The following is a 23,087-nucleotide window of genomic DNA, read 5'->3' as shown; positions in this document are numbered from 1 at the left end:
TTGAGTGAATCGTCACATCCTTACATAATGCATAAATCATGTTAACAACTTTTGTGATATTTTTATGGTCTTTCTATGCCTACATGTATTGTAATTGTATAATAAAGAACAACCAGTAGCCTACATTTTTTATCTACAATTTTTTTTATGAAGGTTTGGAAAAAAATGAGGGTGAGTAGATAATGACAGAATTACAATTTATGGGTGAACCATCCCTTTAAATCGATGCCATTAAAGGATTAACTGTAATAATTTTTGGTTGAGTCTCAAATGTTCTATCTGGGGCCAGTAACACACAAATAATTCTAATTCTATGAAAAAAGACATCATGGCTAAATCACATGGAAACTCCCTTCATGTAGCTCATTGTTTTCATTTAATCCTGAAAAGCCCCTTTGTTCTGAGCATATTTTTGTAATTCTAATGTGCTCAGTGTGCTGAATATGATGAATTTGTAAAAAGACTGCGCCAAACTCTGACATTAAGCTACATTTGCATAATAACCTCCAAATAAACACAATAAATGTCAGCTACAGTTTTTCAAATAATTACCCAGGTATCTTCTACAAAATGAGTATATAACTTTTCTTGAAAAACAACGTGTGAATAAGCAGGCAGGTTGCCAGTTACGCAACACTCGTTTACAAACTCAACATAATTTGCTAGAACAGCACGTGCTGAGAGCATGAAATCTTCCTGTGAGGGCTGTGAAAAGAGAGCAACTGCTGCTGCTTTGTGCTGTAAGTCAATTCAGACCCAAGTACAGGGAAAGAGAGGTTAAGAGCAGGTCAGACCAAAAACAAGCAATTGCTCTGCAGTGCAGTCTAACACACAAGGCCACTCAATGGGACCCATTGATGTGCAAAGTGGAAGCTGGCAGAGATGAAGGAGTAAAAGAGGAGAGAGGCAGAGACTGAGAGAGGCAGAGACTGCAGCACGCCTCTGCTGCGATTTCTATTCAAGCAAGGATTAAAGACAACACATTTGATGGATCAATTACAGCGCTTTAATTACACTTAATCAGAGCGCAAACAAGGAGTGTCTGAGTATATGGAAAATTATGGTTTGATTCATTAATTAACTCTGTAATCAACAAATCAAAATATTAGTGTGGTGATAACCAGAGCTGGTAAATAAAATAAAATAAAATAATGTGTGAGGTCAATAAGACTTTTTTTTAACAAAATAAAATATTATTTGTAATCAGCAACACGGCATAACATTTGCCTAAAAATTACAGCAAACACATTCATAATGTTACCAAAGATTTCTATTACAAATAAATGTTGTTTTTCAAATTTCTTTTCATTACACAATCTTGAAAAAAAAAACAGTTTTACTGCTTCCACAATAAATTACATTTAAAAAATAATAGACATAAAACTGTGCAGAAATGTTAAGCGTTGGCACCTACCACCAGCTCTGAGAACATGGCGTCCAGCTCGTCATAGCTGGGGAGGGGCAGTGCGGGCTCCATGGCCTGCAGGGCAAAGTCCTCCCGCAGACGGTAGGTGATCTCTGGGTGGTCACTGCTCTGAAAGCAGCAAAAGAAGAAGGACATGCCATGGCCTCCGCCTCCGCGTTTCCGTGGTGCCATGGCTCCTTCGGAGTGGGGACTCAAGGGATGATGGGAATGAGAGAGTGGTGGTCCTCCCCCAGCTGAGGGCTACGCTTGGGTCACTCAGCCCTGTGAAAAAACATAAAAAGAAACTTTTGTCAAGACATGACATCATTTCTCAGGATAAAGACTTTCATCAGCCTTGATAAAGTCCAGGCAACAACCTGAGGATCTAACAGTTCTGCTTCATCTAAAACTCTAAATCAAGACTTCAACCCAGTACAACTCTACTAGGCCTAGGCAACACCACAAGTAGTCACATAACGTGCATGTAATCATCAGATTGGCTCATTCCAACTAACCACATCACAGGAGTGACTATGGACCACAATGCATCTCTTCCTACATAGCATTACAGAGGCTGTGCAAATTAACACATCCACATGTGTCGGGCCACATCTATATTTAGGACAATAGAAAGAAATTCTGGGTTCCAGTGACCACAAACAAAAATAAAACGCCTTTTATTCCAAATAAGATCCAAATATGAAAATTGAGAAGACAAAGACCGCAGGTTAAGTCACTTGATTGGGTCAATGACAAATAATTAGGGATGCACCGAAATTTCGGCCACCGAAAATTTTCGGCCGAAAATGGCTTTTTCGGTTTTCGGCCGATAGACTTTTATCACCGAAACAACACGGCCGAAATGTTGTGATGACGCAAACAGAAACCGCGACCTGCACGTGGACCTGCATAGCGCAGACCACGAGCTCCATGCGACATTCACTTAACACCAGTGAGAACACACTCTTTTCTTATTCACTTCGCGAATGTGCTTGATCCGCGTTATAAAACCATTACTTGGATGCGGAAATAAGGCAGCGCGCATATAATTGGCATAATTTCTTTCGGTGTTTCGGTTTCGGTTTTCGGCCTTGGTTTTCTCTTTTTCGGTTTTCGGTATCGGCCAAGAATTTTCATTTCGGTGCATCCCTACAAATAAGTCACAATAAACATGTTTACAATAAATAAATTAAATCATAAAAAAAACACCTGCCAATATCTTTGTAATTTTATGTAATTTTTGTATTGTTTCATGACATTTATTATTATTATAATATATTAAATTTTTACAATTGTTGTCTAAAAATATAAATGAACAAAGCCAAATTATTTAGGTTTTCTTTTTACATCGTAAATTATTTTTAAATGTCATTTTATTTTTCATTATAACTATTTTAATTAGTGATCGACCGATGTATCGGTTTACCGATATTTTTCCCGATATTTAAGCATTTTTCCATAATCGGGTATCGGTTTTGTAATATCGGATTCGCCGATTTACGGCGCCATCTTGTGGCCGTTTTGAGATTTCCGCCATTGCCAGTGTTGCCAACTTAGCGGATTTGTCGCTAGATTTAGCGACTTTTCAAACCCCCATAGCGACTTTTTTCCAAAAAAGCGACTAGCGACAAATCTAGCGACTTTTTTTTGACAGACCTTATTTATTCTCTGAGACTCTCCAGTACTGCCGAACGAGCACAAGCGCTCGCGCTCTCTCTCTCTCTCTCTCTCTCTCTCTCTCTCTCTCTCTCTCTCTCTCCCCCCCCCACAGGCAGCGCGCGCACACGCATCTCTATCTGCCCTGTTCAGCGAGCAGAGAGGAGCAGCACTTTCAGTTAAAAAAAGATATTCTGTTGCTTCAAACTCTATTTTACATACAAGTACAGTCGAAATCACAGTTCAACCATTGTCTTAATCCTATGTGTATGTTATTTCATAGTCGTGAATAGGATTTTAGTGCACAGATTAACATCTTTGAGAGCTGGTATGTAGTCTTAATGGACCGCGTTTCAGTCATTATAATATTAATTCCGTTGTCTGACAACAGAAACATTAAAATATAATAATAAAAAACGTTTTATTGAGAATTTTTGCAGCATTAAAATGCAGTACATGAGCACAGAAAGGGCGAGATAATATGACGCACCTACGTCATGAATATGGTAATTACCATATGACGTCATCTAGCGACATTTAGCGACTTTTCAGGCAGGGTTTAGCTACTTTCCATTGAAAGAAGTTGGCAACACTGGCCATTGCAGCCCGGGCGTCTGAGGTGATCAGTCAACAACAACTCAGTGCACAGGTAAAGTATATGTTCTACTTGGTTTGCTTTAATTAATCAACTTTATTTAACATAACAGACATGCACAAATGAGATCTGAGACATAAATTCCTGATATAGTTAATTTATGCAGCTTGTTTCTAAACAATTGAGACGAACTCATCGAGTTACGTAGTGTTCGTCATGTCCTGCTCCAATAAAGACGTATCTTTAAATGAATTAAATAAAACAGACATGAATGAGTGCATGTTGAAAATAAAAAAAAATGTTTTTTTTATTCTTTTATTATGAGTTTTATGTTCTGTCGCTGTTATTCTGTTGTACTGCGGAGCTTCTGTCACGAAAACAAATTCCTCGTACGCTATGTGTAAACATACCTGGCAATAAAGCTCATTCTGATTCTGATTCTGATTCTGAAAAGCGCTGAATTTAATTCTCTATCTGTTGTATTTGCTCACCATTAGTCTAGAAGAGAAAGTTTGTTCATATTGCTTAGCAACTGACGGATGATCTGGAGGCTTAAGCACGGCCACTGAATGAAACTTTTGACAAGATTATCTTGTTTAAACACCCTAGATTATATTTTAATTTACTACATAACAATTATTTCGCTAATACACATATAAATATAGCCTACCGCTTTGTGGAAATTAATTATTTATTATCTCCATGCGCGATCGCGGTTGATTAAGTTATAATCAAACAGCACTTTGTCAGTTGGCATTTCATGATTAAACATTAGATTAAATTTAGATCATAAAATGCCAACTGACAAGTGCTGTTTAACTTTATATAGTCTCGGGAAAAAAAGTTCGTTCATATTGCTCAGCACCTGACTGGGTTGATGATCAGGAAGCCTCAAGCAATGTATGGAGTGAGTTTTGGTTCTTTATTACATGCGAGAAAATAAAAGATCTGAGAGAAAAAAAAAAGTTTGAGAGAAAAAGTTATCACACTGATAGCAAAAAAACATTTCATGAGAGAAAAAAGAATATTTGAGAGAAAAAGTTTTCATGCCAATAGCAAAAAATAATAATATTTGAGACTAAAAAAAGTTTTGAGAGAAAGTATTTTCTCATAGAACATAAAAAAATATACATTTGAAATTTTTAAAATTATTTCTGAGAAAAAAAATCTCTCTCAAAATACTTTGAAAAAAACTCTCAAATATATATGTTTTGCTATCAGTGTGAAAATATTTTCTCTAAAAAAAAAAAGTGTTTCTCTCGAAACGCTTTTCTTTGCTCTTGATGCAATTTCTTGCTCTCGTGTCAGGATTTTGCTTTCACTGTGAGAATTGTGTCATGGGCGGGGCCACGTTCCTATTGGCCAGTCGGGTGAGCATCGTCTTGTCTTGGGAGTCGAACTGAATCATTACACCACTGTTCGGTTCACCTGCATAGATGCCGCCTCTGCCTTATGGATAGTTAAGTTGAGCACGGACATATGACACTCCAATGTTTGGGTAAGATGATGACACACAGCTGGCTGAGCAAGTTCAGAATCACTGAAGATTAAACATTAAAAAATAGCACTCATATTCATGAATGAACGTGTATTATATTATTTGCTTGCTAATCGCTAGTAAAGCTAACCAGCCATCATGCTAGGTAAACTTGCAAACTCACCTGGTTTATACTATGTTTAAATCAAATGCCAAATTAATGTTTTGATTTAGATAGTTTCACGCCTTATTTAGTGAGTAGTGAGCTAGTTTCTACCTTTGCACTTGCTAGCCTCAAAGCACCTGAAGAGTAACTGCTTGTTCTTACAACCTCCCGCACAACTTTCAACTAACGTTAGTATGCATGGAAGGTGGCAACCCTACTACTAGCTAACGTTAGACAGTGATTGACATACCGTTTGAAAGATTTAAAAGAAAAAATAATTACCATGACAGTACAGGCACAAACATATTTGTGGGTTGCTAATGTAAGAGTTAGTCCTAGACCTGCAATTTACCTTGTCAGCTCTAGACCTCAGCTAGATGGTAAAAAATATTTAGAATAAGCCCCGTGTAGCTGAGTTTGCGAGCTATACATGCAGTGTAGCTAAACATGTGCAACAACCATACAAAGACTATTTTAAACAAAACTAGGTGGGACACTTTCAAACGGTATATCAATCACTGCTCACTACTCACTAAATAAGGCGTGAAACTATCTAAATCAAAACATTAATTTGGCATTTGATTTAAACATAGTATAAACCAGGTGAGTTTGCAAGTTTACCTAGCATGATGGCTGGTTAGCTTTACTAGCAATTAGCAAGCACATAATATAATACACATTCATTCATGAAAATTAGTGCTATTTTTTAATGTTTAATCTTCAGTAATACTGAACTTGCTCAGCCAGCTGTGTGTCATCATCTTAGCCAAACATTGGAGTGTCTGTGCTCAACTTAACTAGCCATAAGGCAGAGGCGGCATCTATGCAGGTGAACCGAACAATGGTGTTATGAATCAGTTCGACTCCCAAGACAAGACGATGCTCACCCGACTGGCCAATAGGAACGTGGCCCCGCCCATGACACAATTCTCACAGTGAAAGCAAAATCCTGACACGAGAGCAAGAAATTGCATCAAGAGCAAAGAAAAGCGTTTCGAGAGAAACACTTTTTTTTTTTTTGAGAAAATATTTTCACACTGATAGCAAAAAATATATATTTGAGAGTTTTTTTCAAAGTATTTTGAGAGAGATTTTTTTTCTCAGAAATAATTTTTAAAATTTCAAATGTATATTTTTTATATTCTATGAGAAAATACTTTCTCTCAAAACTTTTTTTAGTCTCAAATATTATTATTTTTTGCTATTGGCATGAAAACTTTTTCTCTCAAATATTCTTTTTTCTCTCATGAAATGTTTTTTTGCTATCAGTGTGATAACTTTTTCTCTCAAACTTTTTTTTTTCTCTCAGATCTTTTATTTTCTCGCATGTAATAAAGACACATTTCTAACTCCATACAATGCCACTGAATGAAACTTTTGACAAGATTATCTTGTTTAAACACACTAGATTATATTATCATTTACTACATAACAATTATTTCGCTAATACACATATACATATACCGCTTTGTGGAAATTAATTATTTATTATCTCCATGCGCGATCGCGGTTGATTAAATTATAGTCAAACAGCACTTTGTCAGTTGGCATTTCATGATCTAACGTTAGATTGAATCTAGATCATAAAATGCCAACTGACAAGTGCTGTTTAATTTTATATAGTCTCGGGATAAAAGTTCGTTCATATTGCTCAGCACCTGACTGGGTTGATGATCAGGAAGCATCAAGCACGGCCACTGCATGACATTTTTGAAGGAAGCAGGCTTACAGGGCAGAATGCTGAAAGACTCTGTTTTCTACACTAAAACCTAGTTCTGCTTAACTGGGAGTATTAAGTTACACTACTAAATAGCTATGCACTCCTAAATAGCCCTCCCGCCCCCACCAATATGTTAGAATCATTTTTGTGCTTTATTTTTTTACCCGTTTTTATTTTTTTACCTCATCAAAGCTTTTATTTTAAAACAAAGACACTTGCACTTGCACAGTGCACTTAAATTTTTTGGACTCAGACCCCTCTATTTATTTGTGTATAAATATAAAGTTTTTTTTGTATGCAAGGAAGGAGTGATTGTTATAAATAAAATGTTTTTTTTTCAGCTCATTTGTGTTGTAATAATTGTCAGAAACAGAAGTATAACAGTAAATAAATATCGGTTCTGCATATCGGTTATCGGGTACATAAACATGCAAATAATCGGTATCGGTATCGGTTATAAAAAATCAATATCGGTCGATCACTAATTTTAATTGTATTTTTCAATTAGTTTTTTCACCCCTATTATGTTGCATCAGCCTGACATTTTTGACTTTATGCCACCATAAAATAAAATGTATTTTAATTCACAACAGATAAACATATTGCCATATAATAACCTCAATAATCCAAGAGTAGCCTCTTATGTTTGACACACTTTCCCAAAATAAACAACTGGTGTAAGAATGTATAACAAATTTCACTGTGTAGAAACATACGCCACTCAAGCCCTGCAGCAGAAGGTGCATCAGCTGTCTTTACAGCTTTGCATTTGGGTGTGGAACCACAAACAAATAACACATGGTCGGACTCAGAGCAATGAACACCACGGTCACTGAATCTACAAAACCAGCCAGATTCTCTGCCTTAGAGAGACGTACAGACATGCAGGTGTGAGCAAACACCTGTGAGGCATTTCAGCGCTGAAAAAGTGGAAAAACCGTTTGCCCTGTGGGCCACAGTAGATGATTCTGATCACAGATGGCTGCCCTGAGGTCACTAAGAAACACACTGTGGGAAAATGTCCAAGACTTCCCGATAAAACCCTGACAGAAGAAGATTGAGGATTATTCTAGGAAAAAATAAAGAATGTGGAACTTAAGAGAAAAAACAAAGTGTATGAGAGAAAGTGTTTTCAAATTATGTAGGTGGAGATGTAGACATTCCTAGCCAAGTCTCCTCTTGAGTGGGTGAGTCTGGCACCGATGCCCCTTCACAGCCTGTCGGTCACCAATATTGGCACAGCTGGAGTACAGCTGAATGAAATAACCCTCCACAAATCCATTGCCACAGTGGAATTCCCAGCTGCCCCTCCCTGAAATTAGAGTCAGCCTAATCCAGACTGCAACTGTAGACTTCAAACAGGCTTTGTACGTAGAATGTTTCATCCTTAGGATAACAACCAAAGCAGCCTTGGTGAGCACAAGAGACTTCTTTCAATCTCACCAACCCAAATCAACATCATCAAGATTTTAATAATCCAGCTGAGTCGTTACTCGCCTCACCCAGCAGTCAGCGTCTGGTTGCACTTACTGACATCCTGCATACCGACAGGAGAGATCTGGTTGGGTGAACTCTGAGATCATCCCTCAGTCCACGAAAGATCACGAGTCACCACGCATTACTTCCCTACTGTGGTGAACATCAAAACACGTGCCCTGTGAAAGTGATCTGTGGCCTTGCAGTACAGTGAGACTGGACTCCTTTAACCTGCAGTGAGGAAATGCTACACCACTGCTGCACACCAACAACACTCACTCTGGCTGACTACAAGCTGATAATAAAATAACCTTTAACAGCATTAGACCAGAAGGTTAGCATCAAGAGACTTTGACTTGAGAGTAATCAGTGTCTCTGTTATGAGGAATGCCACTTATTGACATACAGTAGTTGGTTCACACAAAAAAAAGTTTTAAACAGCAAAAATATTTAAACATGCATTAAAAGATTGTTTAATTGATTCCTGAGTTGTTTAACTGATTTTTTCTTAATATCATTTTTTATATGAATTAATATTATTGTTATTTTAATTAAGCAAATTTTTCGTACCGCGTTTTTTTCTTTTCTTTTAAGCAGAAATCTAATGAAGATTGTGTGTATTTTTGGCTTGTTTGTTCGTTGCTTTTAAGATATTACTGAAGAAATTCGAAAATAAAAATAAAATAAATGTTATGAAATGTCATTGCATTGAATAGTTTTCATTCAAAATATTTTACTATTATGAAAAAAATTATACTTTTACTGGAAAACAGGATTTTCTGTTAGATTAAGATTTTTTTTTAACCTCCAAAATCTGTAAAATAGCCAACATTCCTTTTGAAATTCCACTCTGTGCCAAACTCTGAGGGTCTGTGTTTACTGTAAGTTAGCATGGATGGTGTGGTTTTGGACTTTGCTTCAGATTTGGCCAATCCGGCCTGTCTTTGGGTTTTGTTTTTTTCCAATGTCTTGCCCAGTTTTTGGAAATCTGTGCTGTGGTTTATTCCAAAGCGGTGTTTGGAGAGCTGCATTGCAAGTGGCCCTGACCAGAGAAAGGGAGTTATGGCTGGAACGGCAACAGTAAGAGATGATGAAATGAATAAGGATTCCTCCACTGCACATACAAATTACCTCCATTTTCACGAAAGGGGAATAAACAACTGTTACAAAGTCTGACATTCTCACGTCGTCAGACACAAATACTGTACAAGTGTCAGTCAGTCAAAAATCAATTAAATAAAACTATCTTTTCATTAAAAACAAAAATACACTATTTATTAAAATGTAGCTAAAATAATCAGTATTTCTGTTTTGTATTTCAGAAAAAATTTAATAGGATAAATAAAAAATCAATTCAACTGATAAACATTTGTAATGTATATGATAATAAGGCTCATTTTCAGAGAATATGCCATGAATATGAGTGCATTATATATATATATAGATTTTTAAATAAATGTTTTTAAATATATAATATTTAGATTTTTTACTGGAAAAGAAGAAAAGAATACTAGTTAAGAAGTGTTTAATGCAGTATTAGAACTAATACTGCATACTGCATTTAATTAACCAGTATTAGAACTAACAGAAACAATCACTTGTTGAAACGTATGTGCTTTTTTAAAATATCAGATTACTGCAAACACAGAACTAAACAGCAAAACGTTTCACTATGCAGTTATGTAACCTAAAGGCTATAACCTGTACTCAAACATCCTAATATGATTCCATTACTGTTTATTTACAAGTATGTATAAGGAGCCTACATTTTGATCTAAATCTAAAATCTATATCATTAAGTAGCAGTGAGGTGAGAACTGCAAATAAACCAACCTCTCAAAAAATGTCCATTATGTTCTGTCAGAAAAAAAGAGATAATTTTTAGTGTTAACATGATATTTTAATTCACTCACAGTTTTATTGCATTCACATATTGCCATTTAACAAACCATATTTTAAACTGAAACCAACTATGTGGATGACTTGTGACTTGATGACACACAATATATAATCTCTTATAATCTTTCTTCCTATTCAGCTGACACAACAGAGGTGGTCATGTGACCCGACTGCTTTGCATAGAGCAAAAAACAAACCCCGCTCCACCACGTGACTGCCGTAGGGGTTGCCATTTAATCTTTTACAGACAGATTATGATTAAGCAAAATTTAATTTATGCTGATCCAAAACACTCTGACGAAGGCTGTACATTATGTGCCTGCAACATTAGAGGGAATGCAGTGGGGTCAAGAGTTTACTGTAAATCACTTCCTTGTTATTTCCATAGAAGTGCAAGGTATGCTTAGCTGGAAGACACATGAGCAGGAACAAAAAGTCTTAAGTGTTTAAGGAGACACATTTAAGACTTCAAAAAAATTACTACCGGGAGAATTAGAAATGGTCAGCGGACTGTAATTGTTTCATTTAATAAACCTTAAAACTCAGAACTCAAAAAGAAATACGATAAAAATCTAATTATCTTGAGACTACATTCTTTAAACATTAACCCTATTGTTTACAGTTTCCAACAACATAACAACATAACAAATGAACAACCAGAAAGATGAGTCCAAAGAAGATAAACAGGAAGGCGGTGAAGAATCTAGCTAAAAGTAGTGACACTATCACTTGATTATTTTGAATAGAGCATAGTGTTACTGTCATAGTAACGAAAATGGTAACTTTTCCGGTAACAGATTTACTTTTGTCACGTCAGGTGGATCACCATTTTTTTCATTCACAGTCTATTTCACAAACAGCAGAGCTAAGCACAGCTATGGTAATATAATAGAGTGCAGAAGACCAGAGCAAAGACTACATCCCATGAAGCACGAAGAACCCTTAAACTATTGATTTCATTATACTTTGAGAGTATACGGAGACTAACTCAACATCATGCAGCAAAGTTATTTCTGTGCAATTTCCTTATCCCGATTCTCTGATTGGTGAAGAATTCTCTGCAGAATCGAGCAGGAACTCAGCTGTTGAATACGATTATATAAGTTGAAACAATGCAGGCTGGTGGCTTCAACAAAAGCATATGCCATTGATCTTGTAGCTCACATTAGGTCTGTCTTTAAAGATTTAAAATCAGTTACCATATGGCGAAAATTAACAGTACCTCTAGAACCCAACTGATGCACTCTGTACGGTTTCACAGTGGCTTCCCTAACTCTTGACAACACTGTCCATCGAAGGAAGTAAAAGCATTTCAGAAGTACTTAAATTACTAACCTTACAAATATATATTATATATACATATACATCATCGAAAAGCACATTTTTGGTGGCAAAAATGTACGAGGAGAAAGCACAGTTACTAAGCATTTTCGGCTACTAACACCTTTCATTTGTTTCAATAAAAATGGAGAGGGGTACTGTTGAATGATTTATACAAAGGAGTTTAGTGTAGACTGCTACTGTAAGCCCACTGGTGTTCATATCAATACAGTGACTGCATTAATCTTCCAACTCACTCACCTCTGACCCTGCTGAGATTTTATCTTCTCTGTGGGCCTGTCCTGACAGGCCACATTCCGCACATAGCCAGCTGAGCTCTGCACAACCCTTCTGCCAGCTCACCACACATCCTCCTGTCACTCTTCCTGTGTCCTCTGGGCACTAATGGTAATTAGGTTCGAATATGAATTTGAATTCAACACCCATTTGACTGCTTCTGTTGTTTTAGTGTCATAGAAACAGTCCATCTTCCTTGAAAAACACAATGCTAAAGATTTTCAAACCACATGTGCAAGTAGTGAGTAACTACAACAGCACTGACAGTGAATCGAAGTTATAAAATGGTTATCAGGTGTGGCCATTGACTATTTTCTCTAATTCACATTATATTTCATGTATACGCTGAATAGAATGTGCTGTTTGTGTGCCTTTTACGTATTTCATTACATACTGCTGTATGTATTGTGACTCAGCTTTAGGGCTGGAGAATAATTCAATATCAATATCAATTTTTTTTTCAACAACGGTGATTTGATTTTTAAACACACTTCTGATATTTCAATATACAGTGTTTCTCATACATTGTTTTATTTTTGGCGGCCTGCCACAATATCATCACCGACTGCCACAAATTGATTTTCCAAAAGGCTTACTCAGAAGGCGGGGCTTCGTTCGATAGAGGCTGTGTTGTCAGCTGTATGATATTTATTGCATTTGTAAGATCATTTTGACCCCTATATGATGTACGATCAATAAAATAAAATAAAAAAAACTTCTTTATCAAAACAAAGCCACGAAACACACCTGCATTCAAAGGGTGGAGATGCCCTGACATTTTGTGTCTGGTGTTAGTTTGTAAATCAAGATAAACATCATTCCAGTCAGTCAGGTCATCAAAATAAGAGAGATATGAAAGAAAAAGTTAATAGACAGGAATAAGAGCCATGTGTCAGGATATAGTTGCATTGACTTTACCCCATGAGAAAAGCCTGTACAAAACAAGGCCAGTTCTGTCTTACCATTTCAGCCTTCTATTTTCTCTCTCTCCATCCATCTTTCCATTTCTCTTCTCAGCTTCTACTCAGCAAAAACTAAGTGCACTTAATCAGATAACTTGGCTGGAGTGATGCACGGATTAGATAGGGAAGACTTTATATTATACATGTAGAATTCAAAAAAGGAAAAGGCTTTAAACTGCATAACAAGCATCAACATATACAAGCCATTATATTTTACTGTAATATACAGTATGGTGGACTTTCTGTGAAAAAAATTATCTGGCTGTGTTCTCTTTTGTGTATTTAACCCACAAAGAATAAGTCAGTCTTTTATATAGCTTTATAAGTAACAGGCAAACCATTAAGCAAAAAATAAATGCAATGATAAGTGATCCTCAAATTAGCAGGTTAACAGCAGCATGCACAGTCAAGTGAAATAAATACCTCTTTTGGGCTAGTTTCATAAAGCACCATAAGAGCTATGGAAACATAACAAACCAAGACAAGCTTTCAATGATTACACTGAAAATCCAGTTAAAGCAGAATAAGCTCTTATAATCCTGAAACAGAGTCTGCAACAATTTATAGTTATGTTTTTATGAAATGAAATAAAAAAGCACTAGTAAATAAATATTAACTACACACTGCCAAAATTGCTGCAGTGCAAGTTACAATCCCTAGTGTCCAACAATGTCTGTAACAATTTACAGTTTAAAATAAAATAAAATAAAACCACTGTCACAACTGCCTCAGTGCCACAGTGGCAGTCAAAGCAGAAAACTGTAAGTTCAACCACTAGTCCTACAGCATTTGCCATAATTGACATCCCTTTAAAAAAATAATAATAATTAAATAACTCTGTGGTTAGTTCATACTGGTTGCCTGGATTTTGTACGACTTCATTGAATGTAGAGTCAAAAGGAGCGTTTCTGGGGTGAAAATTCATTATTCAAAAATAATAATGGACGTGTCCCAAATGACAACATTACCTAACAGGCTACAGTCTATTAACAGTCTACCCTTGATGCCTAGTTGATAAAACCAGCTTTTATGGTCAATAAATACTGATAACACACAAAAACTCTCACCTAAAAGAAATACAGTCTAGCCTAGCCTAGCCTAGCCTAAAAACTGTAAAATAATGGAAGTGTCCAAATATCAATGTCAGTCCTCACTGTCCTTCAAATCTACACTTTGATGCAAGGATTGTTGAGTAATATTCCACCGTGAAGTAGTCGTCAACCGATATTGTTTTTTTTTTTTTTTTTTGACAGCCGATGCCGATATCTTGGAAAGCAGAGGGGCTATAGCCGATATAAAGCCAATATAATAGTTTTCTTTATTCATATTTAAGAAAATTTGAATCACTTGACAACAGATAAACAAATACATTTTTACTTTAGATGACAAAGTATTTTTCACAAATAAATAAATGTTTAATAAAAATAAGAAAGTAAACACTGTAACAAACAGGGTACTCAGTATTTTAGGAAGTTTGTGTGTATTAGGAATCATATTTTTCAAATAAAGCCAGGGTAACAATCATTTTTCACATACAGCACACAGTGAGGGCAAATGCATAAAGCGCAGCATAATTTGAAATCAGGAGTTTAAAGTTTAAAGCATTTAATTCACAGGGCCAGACGCAGAGAACACGTGATCATGCTGGATAAAAATGCACACTTCACAAGATCTCACAGCTGGATTTGACTAAGTGTGCAAGGTTTGTGAAATTAAATGTTCATTAGTCATTCAAAGATTTGTTTAAATTATATAAATGCGTACTTGCAAATGAGAAAGTATTATAACTTTCACCTTTCTATAACTAATAATATAAAAGCAATCGTTTAATACTTTCTGTATACATTAATTTATTAATTCCTTTGTTTAACCGCTCTATCTGATTATTAGCAGACTACTATCCGTATTAAACAGAACTGATAACTATGACAGCGAACAAGAGAGAGAATGCTCTCAGCGCCATCAAAATATAAGTCCACATCAGCCAAGCAGAAAAACGTATCGGGCGATGCCGATATTTTTTCATGAAGTAAGTTTTTCTGAAAAATACCAAATATCGTATATCCTTGGCGAAATATTGGTCGACCACTACTCTGAAGTCCACAAAGTTAACAAAAGGTTTAAAAGGTGCACACTTCAGAAACTTAGAGGGGGGGTGAAATGCTATTTCATGCATACTGAGTTTTTTACACTGTTAAAGAGTTGGATTCCCATGCTAAACATGGACAAAGTTTCAAAAATTAAGTTGTATGTTTGAAGGAGTATTTCTGTTCCAAAAATACTCCTTCCGGTTTGTCACAAGTTTCGGAAAGTTTTTTTCGAGTATGGCTCTGTATGACGTTAGATGGAGCAGAATTTCCTTATATGGGTCCTGAGGGCACGTCTGCCGGAAGAGCGCGCGCTCCCGTATAGCAGAGCACTGAGAGCACAACAGACTTCACTGATCAGAGCGAGAGCGTCGCGGAATGTCACAAAAGAAGTGTGTTTTTGGTTGCCAGGGCAAGACAACCCTGCACAGATTACCAAAGAAAAAACAGCATTAAGGGACCAGTGGATGGAGTTTATTTTTACAGAGCATCAACGGAGCTGTGCAAGTGTTTGTGTTTGTTCCCTGCATTTCGAAGATGCTTGTTTTACAAACAAGGCCCAGTTTGACACCGGATTTGCACATCGTTTATTTCTTAAGGATAATGCAGTCGCAACGAAAAAGGGTCACGATCGTGTGTTGGAACCACAGGCGGTGAGTAAAACTGCTTCAAATATCTCTGTGTTGTTAACTTAGCTATCGGCGCGTAAGCACATCAAGTAAACAACATGCGATGTTGTCATCAAACTGCACTTTCCACATGTACAGCTTAAAAAAAAAAAAAAAAAGGACAAAGTGGAACTTTCCAAACCCGCTAAGCAAATATATACAGTTTCAGTACATACCACATAGAGACGTCGTTGCTGATGCTGCTCTTGTTAAATTTCAGCCTCTGGATCTGATTCTGGATCATAAATATACGCTGAATCTGACTTTTAGTCATGGTTTGTTTTGGATGATGGTTTTTTCCTCACGGTAATGTCACAGCTTCCAAACGCTCTCAACGCAAAAGCCTACCGGCGATCGTGATTCTTTAGCTCCGCCCACACGTCACGCCTCCAGCCGGTCGTGTTTTTCCGGGAAAATCAGTACAGACTATCTTTCTCTTATGAATATAATACACCTAAAGACTTTTTGGAGTTATGAAGGATGCAGTACTACTCTATAGGTACTCAAGATTAACAGGATATTGAGTGAAAATGAGCATTTCACCCCCCCTTTAAAATGACAAACACAACCGTCAACAGTCTTAACCACAAGGACAGTCCACATCAATTGTGTCATTTGGGATGGGGTCAAAGTTTCTCTGCCCAGCACAGATTTCACACACCGATGTAGTTGCACTTAAAATAGTTTCTTAAAATCAGCATTGTGGAGAACAACACTAGGGAAGCATTGAGTGCTCCCCTGAATGAGGAATTGTCTACCTGGAGAGTGAGATATAGACTGAAGCTTTCAAAAGAGGTGTTGAATAACACTACGATTGTGAGAAAAGCCCTTCATTAATCATGACGGTGGTGGTCACTATCAAGCTAATGGCTGTCTCCCCCTCATGTTTTAAGGAATACAGTACAGAAGACTGTGTTCACGGCATGGGCCAGGCAGGGATTCTTACAATGTGAACCAAAAGCTGGGGTTCAGATTCCACACTCCCTCCTGTCAGAGGTAAGTAAGAAGGAAAAACGGGAGGAGTAGATAAAGAGATTTGAAAAGCTGCTCCCCCTTGCAGACAGCAATCTATTACTCGGTCCCGGGTCTGTTTAACATTGTGTGTAATACCCGTGCGATCGGAGTTTTCGGATTCGGAGAACACCAGGCCGTGATCAGACACTGCTTGTGTTTTTTGTAACTTGCAACTTGTAAAATTAAGAAAAGTGTGAGTCTCTATCTCTGCCGTTAGAAGCAGAGCTTGTAGACTCAGAGTTAATGCAAGTGCACGCACGGTAATAATGCTTGCAGACTTGACACACTCATATTTAATACATTTCAAATCAGCAACAAAATCTTAGGTGAACTGTCACATGAATGTTTTCTATGACGCTCAAATTGCAAATATTTTAGGTTGATCCAACTACACGCATATGCAGTCTCAAGCGCGTGTCATGTTTCTATGGCAACCAGTGAGGGACACAATGACTTCGACCATTTTTATAATAATATAAATGAACCGTTTAATCTTAAAATTTTAGAGGTCAGATTCAGACTCAATGCAGAGCAGAGAGCAAAGAGATGATAGCAAATAAATAACGTCAGCGGCCATGGCACTGATCGAGCAATCGTTATTATAGTTTAAAAGCGCAAACAGTCAAAGTTATTATGCGAGTTAACTCGAGTCAGAATGTACATGTGCACAGTTGCATTTGTCATCCGTCACCGTCACATCAAGTGGACTTTTGAAACTGAAATAATGAGTGGATTGAGCTTGGACTTGGAATAACGAGAGGAATAACATGGATAACTTTCTTGTCGGAGGATTGTAATGCATCACTGGCAGTCAGGTACAAGGAAGAGAGACTACGGCTCCTGAAATTAGGTAAGACAAAATGTTGTATTTTTTTGTTTATTGACTTGTAATAGCAATTTAAGGTGGAATATGTGACAATTGGGTCCAGTTGGGACTGTGTCTTTCCGGAGGGTTCAGGTCCAGCTTTCAAATAATAGACGGGTCCAGGTCGGCATTTTGTTGATCTACACAGGTCCGGGTCCAGCTTTTGAAATAATAGAGGGGTTTACGGGTCAGTTCGGTGTAGTACATTACGGGTCTCTTTCAGGTTCGGGCATTCATTTTTGAACCCGTGAAGACCCTAATGCACACACACACACACACACTTGTGAAAAGTATGAGCAAAAGCATGAGCATTCCTCTGACACTCCCATCTGAGAAGCTAGGCCAAACTGGGCTTAGCAGAATGGTGACCTCTTATGAGTGGTTCATTATCCTACCCTGGCCCTAACCAAACCTAAGCCTTACTCATGTACAACCAGTTAAGCTCAAATTACTGGCATATTATTTTTAATATAAATATGCATTTTTGATAGCGATGCACAATATAGATTTTTGGCGGATACATACAAGGTTTTACATAAACTATATTAAAAACATAAATTGTCCAGTATATATATATATATATATATGAATGCTAATGATAAAAATGGAATGATAATGGAAAATTACCCAATAATTAAATTAATAACCCAACCCTAATAATTAAATTAAAAAAATTGTCTATACAGTCTATCTTGATAGGCCAACAACATATTTTAGCAAAAGCAAAGCCTGATTTTACATTTTACTGCATTGTTCTGGTTTAAACAGCTAAAGCCCTGAAACGTTGAGTAAATGTAGCCCACATTAAGAAGTTCAAAGACAGCAGGCATGTTTTCTGATGGTAGTTTGAACTTGCCTCAGCCTGGGGGCCACAAGAGTTGTGTTGGTCGTGGAAAATAGAAGCAATGATTTCAGTGGAGAGATACCGGTGAACTCTGAGACCCTGACTGACAGGAAATGACACCTGACTCAAATGTATGGTGGCTCGCTGACTCCACTGACCACCGTGAATGCTAACTTGATCCTATCCTCACGAACAAGGAAAATGAGTTATGCAATCAGACATATGGCGAGAAAAAAGGTTTTATACACTTTGCATCCTATCAATATTTTTCCATTAACATAAACAATTGCTAACTATGCACTTTGGACATAAATATGTCGAACAGACAAAACATATCATTTATTTAGTGATGTAGTAGCAATATATGGCAAAAGGACACGTGTAGCAAAACGTTGCATTGAGGATGCTATCAGTCCCTCCCTTGCCCCGCTGTTGCCATAGCAACCAGCACATCTATAGTAGAACGGTACTCAACCCACTTTTTTTTTGTTGCAATAATCCAAGTGCAACCACAATTAAAAAATAATAATTAACTTGCATTTTTGATTACTTCTTCTAACAATTTTCCAATGACCCAGTGTAATGAGAATCTGTCATCTTAATTTAAATCCTGCAATCCAGAATGTGTTATTAAAAACCATTTACCACCCCTGATTTCAGCCCGAATGTTCACATGAATTATGAATGACACCATCCACAGCTTTACAGCTGAAAGACTCAATATATAAAATAAAAATTAAGCAAAATAAAGGTCAAGAGACCGATAAAGCTTCAGAAACTACTTCTTTGAAACCATAACTGCCTTAGCCTTAACCCAGATACCTCTGAGGTCGGGGTAGTGCTTGAAACAGATGTAACAGCATCTTACATTTGAACCAAAAGACCATAAGCCATCTCAATATGACAGCTCAGAGCATGAAAGATACCATGTATGCTGGAGTAAGACAACCAAACAACTTGTTCTCCTTTCAGCACATCCTATGAGAGTACAGTACATCCAACCAAGAACGCTCAAGACAAGGAATACAGTGAGGAAAGACTTGTTCATTTGTGATAAGACAACAAGAGCAGTTTGCTTTCAAGGTCTCTGATTTCTGTTCTCAACAACCTCTTTATCTCCACTCACCCAGTCCGGTCATATTCAAATGGATGCATGCAACCCTTTTCATGCTTTCATTTATTATGTTTATGCATAATTCATGTGTTTAAAGGAGAGCTGTATGTCTTGTCACTTCAACCAGAGCTAAAAACTGGCGGACACCGTAGCACTGCAGAGCCGTACACGTCCACAGCGTTCAGTGAGAGAACGCACACCCTTCAAGGCTTTAGGAGCTATTAAAACCGCTCAGCTGCCGTCACAGCTAAAGAACAACACAGGAAAAAACCTCTGCTTGTGTTGACTTACCCTTTATGCCTTCGCTTACGGTCCGCTTAATGTTACATCCCTCAAGAGAAAAAAAGACTGACTCCTGAAGCGCAGAGGATCTTCTCTAAAATGCTTCAAAAGAATTCAAATATGTCACTTTATTCATTATGAAAATAAATGTGTCATTATACATCAGTCCCAGAATGCTTCCATATCTAAGAGCCAGTGTGAGCAATCCTCCTCGGCTGACCGGTAAACACAGATACAACGTCTCCCTGCGGTTCAACAGCCCATCTCATACAAACGTTCCACCAACCCCTCGTCTTTTCCTTTCTCTCTCTCTGATCACACGGGCACAGATGTTACTATCGACAAACCACGCCTCTTCTCAACACCCAGGTCTCTCATAGGATACAGGCTGAGTTAGACTCCGCCCACTGCTCTTCTTTCCACCTCATTCTCTCTCCTTGTGTTCTGCTGCAGCACTGTTTAGTTTGTTTAGAGAAGGGCTGTGAGATCGACAACCCAGGTGTGTGTGTTCACTTCTATCTGTGTATGTGTGTGTGTCCATATCTTGGGCTAAATCTACGCTAAATAAGACAAAACCTCATTTTGGAATATGCTGATGTATGCTTGTATGCATGCATGTATAAATACATTTATTTATTTATTTTATATATTTTTTTCTGCAAAGGTTGAATTTTAAAGCTAGCTGTGTACAAAAATAATAGAATCTATGGAATGTCTCCATTTAGATACTAAAGTAAATGTTGGAATGACAATATCCCCTATCAACACAGTACCATTGTATGGTGGTCTTGTTATTTTACATTCTCCATTACACTCAATTTTTTTCTTTGCATTTGATTTTTTTTTAGACTTCACAGTATCTAGTGTCCATCTTTGAATAGACAAATGGTATCGGCAGCTTAATACTAAAATGCTTCAAGCAGCAGAAAATGTAATTAATGGCTTAAATAGTAAACTGGGGAAAATCTGATGGCAGGGGGTGTAGCTTTTGTTGTGTTCGGCACAGGAGGCTGTGTGGCAGCTGCGGACATACTAACAGCGGAGAGTAGGGAACAAAACACTGAAGCTACCCTCCCGTGGAGCTTGTGGAAAGCTTGTCTGAAAGTACTCTCAACCTCTGCCGACCCTCGGTAATCAACCGATGACAGCCTGAACACAGTGGAGCAAGTGAGGCAGGTGTCAATCAACTGATAATTAAGAGCGTTTGCCTTCCTGTCAGTCCTAGTACTGTGTTTAAGGTAGTTAAGCATGACATGCACAGGAGTCACTATAAGCTGGAAGACATACAGTTGTAGTCTGGAATGTATAATGTATAAACAAACACGTATACGGCCAAAGAATATTATCTTACAGATATCCATGGCTTCTGAAATGTAGACAGTCTACTGTAAATGATTGTATTTGGCACAACTTTAACTGTACTGTTTATATTCCACTTCATAAGGCTTCGTTAATATCTGAAAATGTACAAGTAATATGCTCAGAGCTAGACTCAGTTCACCTGTTTAATCAAGCACACGGTAACATGAGGCATCTGCTTCCTTCTCAAAGCTCCGCCAGCAGCTGCAAAAACAGACAAGCCCCATTCCCACTGGAATAGCCACGAGAGAGACAGACTGGAAGAAAGCTTGTGGCTATGAAGAGGAGAGGGTGGGCTATTAGACTTGGAGCTAGGGGTCTGAAGCAGGGTGCAGATCCTTAATGTGGAAGCAATATAGACGTTTTGGCCAGTTGATATTTTAAGATGAAATGATTTCGATTGTAAACGAATAACATTTTGGCCAATACAAATATGGAAGGACTCATAGATGTAAAAAAATTCTGATCGGTCCAGATAAGTAGATTTTCTCTGTATATATTGTGCATCCCAACCATAGATGAAAATTATTTTTATAGATGACTATAAGCTGCCCATTAATCCATATCCCTTATTGTGTCTATAAAATGGATTTGTTTTGAAATCTGCTTAAATCAGTCAACCAAAAAAAAAAAAGAAGGGCAACTTGTACTTGATGAACTCACAGATTTGGCCATGCCTCCAAGCTCTATCTGTGTGATGATGATGATGATGAGGGCAAGGCCTCTGCTCTGGCTGCAGAACCACTTGACAATACATTTTATATGACCGACATGGTCGACTACGCTGTTTTCAGTGATCACAAAACACATCAACATCATGATTACCTCAAACAACAGCTTATCTAGTACAGACAAGTGATGTTGACGTCAATGTACCTCAAAAAAATAAAAAAATAAATCTGCATGTGATTCATTACATCTGAGCCCTATAATTGGATGTCCCAGACACAGCCCTGTTTCTATTGCAATTTAGGTTTAAAGAGCTGTGGCCAATTGAATTGACGTAAATGTCGTGTTCTGGAACACCTTCAGAAATTTTTACTGGACGCCTCTGACAGGTAGAAAAACTAAAAATAGTAACATGCATCATGGTCGATCTAGTGTTGCGAAAAGGATAATTTAGCTCAGTTCCTACAATGCACAATTCGCTGCCAAAATCTGTGGCGCGTTCTGCCAAATCTGCAGCCGAACAAGCTCTGAGACGTGCTGTCAAAGCCAGAACGAGATCTCAATCTCCTCTCTCACAGATCATAGACATCTCCTGAAAACCCCGCGCGCCTGCAGCACAATGCCACGTCTGAGCTGCAGCTGTGCAGACACAGAGGACTTGTTCTGTTTCTATTTTATGGAGTTGTTTCCGCCTGTAAATGAGCTGAATCAAAGTTATCTGATGGTGCTGTGCACAAATCATGTTCTTCTGCCCTGTCTGGTAATCCCATGTGACCTCCAGGAGTAATATACCTCCTAAGGTTGTGTTAAAAGCGGTTGCGGATAAAGGGCTGTATTTTTATTTTGCTTTGAATTATTTTAGTATGTCAAGTTAAGCTAAATGAAAATCAGAACTGTTTTTTGGCAACTAGCTGAAACAAAATATGTAAAAAAAAGTTTTATTAAACATTATTAAATTTTTATTTAAAGTTTATTTTATTTCAAGTAACATTTTTTAAGGACTAAATGAAAATTACATTCACTCCAGTACAGGTTGCGATGGTTGATAAATGTACCGTGCAGGACAAGCAAGACAGACTAATATTACAAACAAAAATAAAAAACTTTTCTAAAATAAATAACTTGATAACTGAAAACTGTTCTACAAAAGCAAACTCCAAGTAATAACAGAATTTTTTTTTGTTTTTTTGGGCCATTAATTTGAACTTTTAA

The 23,087-nt window shown here is 37.4% G+C and overlaps 1 protein-coding gene across 3 annotated transcripts in view; it reads right to left on the bottom strand.

Moving 5' to 3' along the window:
* LOC113063325 (disheveled-associated activator of morphogenesis 1-like) overlaps nucleotides 1-23,087 on the bottom strand; it is a 79,005-nt gene that overhangs the window by 35,875 nt on the left and 20,043 nt on the right. For 2 of the 3 annotated variants that reach the window (XM_026233637.1, XM_026233639.1), the window contains exon 2: nucleotides 1,415-1,687. In XM_026233637.1, the coding sequence (XP_026089422.1) occupies nucleotides 1,415-1,597 (183 nt within the window). In that variant the 5' untranslated portion in view covers nucleotides 1,598-1,687. Of the gene's footprint in view, nucleotides 1-1,414; nucleotides 1,688-19,856; nucleotides 20,161-23,087 lie in introns of those variants that run through there. The other variant, XM_026233638.1, reaches the window with a different exon arrangement.

This window comes from Carassius auratus, chromosome 45 (assembly GCF_003368295.1).
Source record: "Carassius auratus strain Wakin chromosome 45, ASM336829v1, whole genome shotgun sequence".
NCBI lineage: Eukaryota > Metazoa > Chordata > Actinopteri > Cypriniformes > Cyprinidae > Carassius > Carassius auratus.
Note: the sequence above shows the minus strand (reverse complement) of the source record. Positions and strands in the feature narration are given on the sequence as shown.